General features: G+C 37.0%; 1 protein-coding gene across 1 annotated transcript; it reads left to right on the top strand.

Moving 5' to 3' along the window:
• Window positions 1-686: 686 nt before the first annotated feature.
• LOC119192275 (ran-binding protein 10-like) lies at window positions 687-3,661 on the top strand (the record flags this gene model as incomplete). The annotated part of the gene is made up of 5 exons (XM_037446101.1): window positions 687-895; window positions 1,090-1,202; window positions 1,658-1,809; window positions 3,081-3,177; window positions 3,483-3,661. Coding segments are annotated over exons 1-5 (735 nt in total), but the record flags the coding sequence as incomplete, so codon positions are not given.
• Window positions 3,662-6,001: the final 2,340 nt, after the last annotated feature.

Raw genomic sequence — 6,001 nt, forward strand, 5'->3', positions numbered from 1 at the left:
CAAACTACTGAAGCGATTTTGAAAATAATTCTATGGGACCAATCTGGAGGTATAGGTATTCTTTCGAATAAAAAAAGAATTTTCCAAATCTGTTCATAAATGAGTGAGTTTTGAGGTAACAAACATACAAAAAAGACTTTCATGTCGAATTGATAACCTCCTTTTTTGAAGGCGGTTAAAAATAATGTTAGTGTTGTGTTGGTCCATGGGCCTGTACAATATAGGTAATTAGGCTTAGTATGGTTCATCATATACTTACGTCTTGCCAGCACATCATTATATTGTTTGTTAAATTTTAATGTTTGTAATTTAAAATTATATTAGGTATGTTTGTCTAGAATCTAGATGCTATCTATTGAAGTAGCGGTTTTGTACTGTTGCTGCACGTTTTTTGGCCAGCATGACGTAAGCGGTACGGTAAAGTCAATATTTTACCAAAGTAACATGTTTTTAAAAGTATATTCACTGCCTGATAGATTACGAGATTGCTTTTGGATTACATTAAATATAGGTTCTTTTTAACGTGCTGTCTAATCCTATGTTGCAACAGCACCAGAACCATAATTTTAAAGGGGAGGATAAAAAAAATATTGCGCCTAAATAAATTTTAAGACTTCAATAAAAATATTTTTTTACTCACGTAAAGCTTGCGAGGTCCTGTCATTACCGTAAGACAACTGATGGTAATGAATACATATTGAATGTTGCAGCCCAATTTGTATCCGACGGTGGGGCTTCAAACCCCGGGCGAGGTGGTAGACACCAACTTCGGGCAGCAGCCGTTTGTGTTCGACATCGAGGACATGCTGCGTGAGCTGCGCGCGCGCACGCGGCTCGCCATCGACGAGTTCCCGCTGCCCGACGAGCAGGGGCAGTGGCAGCAGGTGTTGCACAGGTACACTACTTACTTACGCCTAGCTGAACATATACTGTTTTTATACTGGATCATTTGGTTAGTTTTTAAGCATCGGTGAAATTTTCTCGCAGGGCAACGTTTTTGGAATATCCTTGGCATTGCTGAGGTATAATAGGAAGAAAGTGAAAAATACATAAAAATGTTTGCTTCTTAAGCTGCTAATTGTGTTACAGAATGGTATCGACGTACTTGGTACATCATGGGTATTGCAGCACCGCGCAGGCGTTCTCGCGCGCCACCGGGCAGCCCATTGACGAGGATATAGCATCTATTAAAAATAGACAAAGTAAGTCATATTAGAACAATAACATTAACGTTTAGTCGAAAATGAACACATCCCTGTTGGTAATATTCATATTTGCTTATATGTATAATCGTCATGACTTTAAAGTCTATAATAATATTATCAGCCCTGTATTATTTACTGTCCCACTGCTGTATAACTACTGAGAGGGATCAGGTCTTAGTCCACCACGCTGGCCCAGTGCGGATTGGTAGATTTTAGACACCTTCAAAATTCCTATAGAGAATTTCTCAGGTATACAGGTTTCCTCACAAAGTTTTTCTTTACCGTTAAAGCAAGCGATACTAAGTCTATAAGTCCTTTATTCCAGAATACCACAGCCATTACCCACTGTAAGTGGTAATGTTAGACCATCTAATGGTACCCTAGACAGAGCTGCGACATGTACCACGAAGTGAAGTGGTATATCAGCGTGTGACGGCACTGTTGTTGTGCAGGGGTGTCGAAGCTGGTGCTGGCGGGGCGCATCGGCGAGGCCATCGAGCTGACGCGGCGCCTCTACCCCGCGCTGCTCGAGCGCGACGCCGAGCTGCTGTTCCTGCTCAAGTGCCGCCAGTTCGTCGAGATGGTCAACGGATCGGATTCCGAGGTCCACCCTCATTACCATTCTCACTGCTCATGTAGAACTGAACTGACATGTACTTATATTTGGACCAGTTGGTCGCCCAGCTTGCTACATTCTGGAAATATAGTTTTCAATAATACGGTTATAACAAATACAATAACAACAGAATAATAATCCTGAGCCCAACTGCTTACAGATTTGAGTCGGGAGTATGTAATATCAAATCAAAGCAAATCAAATTATTTATAAGCATAGGTAGTTTACCGGTGTTATTGGTGTTATTCACTATGCTTCGCTGTTGCGTCAGCGTACAAGTATATTAGTTTTATTAAAAAGTAACGTGTTACATAATCATGTTTGTATGTGCGATAGAGTCTGCGACTGTTCCACGTTACGTAGACTGGTTGCATTGCATTCATTGTCCACTTGACGCCGTTATACTTGTTTGTATATCAATCTGGACAAAAGTTAGTGGCGTTTTTTCACGAGAATTCAGACATTCATTTTATAATGTAAATGAACTTTATCAAATACACCGTTTTATAGACAATATTTTAGCATTTGTTTGGTTAAATGCCATCACTGTAATATTTTTGGAATTGTCAGCGAGAAATCGATGACAGTCATTCTCACAGGATTCTCTTGAAGCCAGTTCCATTACGATGAAGAGAATTTTGCAGAGAGAAACAAAAAAATACCTGGAAGGAACTGAAATGGGCATATTTCATCATTCATAAGCCTGAGGAGCATTATTGCCCTCGAAGTGATACTGAAAAATGTAGCATTTTTTTTAGAATTTAGGAATATTTTCAATACGATTTTCACATTCGACTGAATAAAGTGAATCTTCAATAATTATAATGTAAAGTTATGTGTGAAACGTTTACTTTCTAATATGCCTAGCTATGGCTTGGTTAGGTCAGTAATACTAATGTTATACGACTATCGAGCCAAATTGAAAAAAACGCCACAAACTTTTTCCCCGATCTATTATTTTTTATCCATCTCGGGATTTCCTATTTGAGTCCCTGGGATACTATAACTTGTTGGTTTTGATTATTGCTCACTAGTAACGTTGTCAGGGTAAGCAGTGAATTTAAAAATTAGATCACTAAAATAGTTAAAAAATACTGACTTGTAAAATATTCATGCATTCATTGCTCATGTTAAAATTTGGCCATTCAATATCCAAGTACTTCGGTGGTCGTTAAAAGTGTCACGAGAATGTCACATTAGAAGTTAATTAAATACGGTGATGGTAATGATAACACTTACCCCCGACGTTGTGTGTGCAGGTGTGTGGCGACAAGGCCAACGGCGCCAGCAACGGCGTCGCCACCTCCGTCATCTCACACACCAGCCGCGCGCCGCATCTGCGCCATCAGCCCAATGGTATATCATGTTCAACATTTTGTTAGAACACCGAACGGGCATCCTCACAAGGAAACCTAGTTTATTTATTTTAATTTCACAGTACCTGTGTTAATACACTCCGTCTAGTTTAGTGTAAGAATGGTAGTGACTTCGATAGGCATTGCAAACATTGTGTCGGCAGTGTCCTCGTAGTGGTACAATCCACGGGCGACGGTTACCGCTTGCCATTAAGCGGATCACTTGTTCGTTAGCTTATTAATGAAAAAGTAAAGTATCTAGAAATTTGGTGGTAAAATGTTAAATACCTTTGCGAAACTTTCCAGGTGTGGCTGGTGGGTCTGAAGATGGCGAGCCGCGCGACGTGGACATGTCGCCCGCGCCGCCCGCCGCGCACGCCGCCGCGAGCCCCGCGCCGCACGCCGCGCCGCACGCCGCGCCGCACACCGCGCCGCACGCCGCGCCCAACGCCGAGCCGCACCCGCCGCCAACGGCGACCATCAAGGTATGGACGACTAACCAATAAACACTTCACTATTGTTCTAAAACGATCTCGAACATTTAATTCAAATTCAAAGATTTTGAAGTCTTAAAACATTGTATGAATTCAGATAGTAAAAATAATTATTAGTAATGGTAGTGACGAAGGTACTTAAAACGCAGGATGGTAATGACTGAGATGGGTATTAGGAGCATAGAAAATATAACCTAATATTTTTGGTTATATGATGGATAAAATGACTTGTCTCTAAGAAGCTACGAGAAATGAAAAAATGATAAAAATACTGACATTCTGAAACTAAATTCTCAAAACGAATCTCAGTAATTTTATATAGAAATGATAGAATATTAGGAACCATTTGGTAATATTGGCTATGACATAAAAATATATTTTATAATTTACAGTTATACGATTAAACAATGTATATTAATTTTATGTAATTATGAATTGTTTTAATTTTTTATATAATTATGTATAATTTGCACACCATGATCGTTCATTATAATTTTACGTCTGTTCCGTTTAGATACATACATCATTATTATTATTATTTTGCTCGTTGCTTTTTAGTTTGCATGTTTTTTTATAACATTTATTATTTATTCTACTAATTTATTACTTACGAGCGTTTACGTGCATTCCTAATTGAAAAATATTTATTAAAAACATACATTTCGGGTCTTGGCTCCCCCGCATAAGAAAATAATCAAATCAAACTAAAATATAGGCTATGTTATTTGGAAACATTGCAGCTTCTTATTATTTCTAGATTTCATTGAGTACTATGAGTAGCATCAAATGGTGTGGTAATGTGCTTAAGCGCTCTGGATCCAGATGAGTGGGATCTGCTTCCCGAGATTTCGAAATTACAAAACGCCAAAAATTCGTCAAGAATTAGGGTCTAGCATTCAATATGACCTTGTCTCGATATTTATAATTTCAGATAGTTTATAGCATCTAATACAGAGTTCACGTGAGTCTATGTCATAAAGAATACGGGCCTTAATCATATTAATCTGGAGTCAATATAATATTATTAACTATTTGTGGACCCATATCCACATTCCTTGGAATTTGTAAGATGTTTGTTTGATGTTTTAATAATTTAATGACACGGTTATATTTAATGTTGCATAAGAAGAACACAAAAATAATAAACGCACGATAAACATTTTAGATTCAAAAGGTAAATTGATATTTTTACTTACACCTATTTTTTATTCCGTTTGTATATTTTGTTTGGATTATAATTCTATATTATTTCTAACTTTCGTACTAATAAAAAAATTATGCGTATTAAACATCTTACAAATAAGCGTTTAGTTTCATCTGTGTTATCTGACAAATAGAGAGAAAATATATAGGCTGAAATAATACGGCGTTATTTATTATGTGAACACGGTAAGTAGAGAATCATTTGAAATGAAATAATTTATACCAATTTATATATTACCATTAGACATAATTGAGTCATATTATTGTCCATAAAACTTTTATGAAGTTAAAACACAACACTGTTGGACTTAGTGTAAACTGTGCAACGTTTATTAGTAAGAATTTTAAATTATACTAACTGTGTACATACTTCTAATAATTACTGGAACTTGGTGATAGATAGTCAATAAGTATAACATATAAAGTTTCAAGTTATTTCAAATGATGCATTGTCTATGATAACTCGTGTTAGTCTATTATAAATTCTATTAAAACAAGCGAATTTATAACAATAATATCATCAATGCTGTATGTAATAGGAATTAAAACATACCGTGTCTTACGATGGTGATGATTAAACTTTTATGAATAAAAATAATAAGTCAAACCGCAACGATTGGTAATGACGATTGAATTTGTTGAACTTGTCATGTATTCAGTAGCCAACGTTTGAGGCACAACATGTAAAGTAGGGGTCACCCAGAGTAATATTTCAATGACCAATATCATTTAAAAAAATACGGCGTTAAACACTGCTTTACTTATATTTCGTCTCAATATATACCACATTAGTGCCATTGACGTCTGTGTGACTTCAAGGTATAAATATCGTTGGCTATTGAATACATGCTTTGTGTTGATGACGTAGGCATGTAGATTGTGTTTAATTTGTGCTTGTTGTGTCACCGCTCATGTAACATTGCATTAGACGCATCACATCGGCACATAGGAGCGTTATTATGTTTTCAGTTGATTTATTTTGTTATGTATAGTTAGTCGGGGTCGCTTGCGCATGTGCGTGCGTTGAGGTGCAGGTTGCGAATGGCGATGGCAGATGGTTGCACACGCCTCGTATACAGTTTTGTTTTTATTCAGTAAAATGTATATTTTTTTGTCGTTTGGCATGTC

This window comes from Manduca sexta, unplaced genomic scaffold, assembly GCF_014839805.1.
Source record: "Manduca sexta isolate Smith_Timp_Sample1 unplaced genomic scaffold, JHU_Msex_v1.0 HiC_scaffold_2552, whole genome shotgun sequence".
Classification (NCBI taxonomy): Eukaryota; Metazoa; Arthropoda; class Insecta; order Lepidoptera; family Sphingidae; genus Manduca; species Manduca sexta.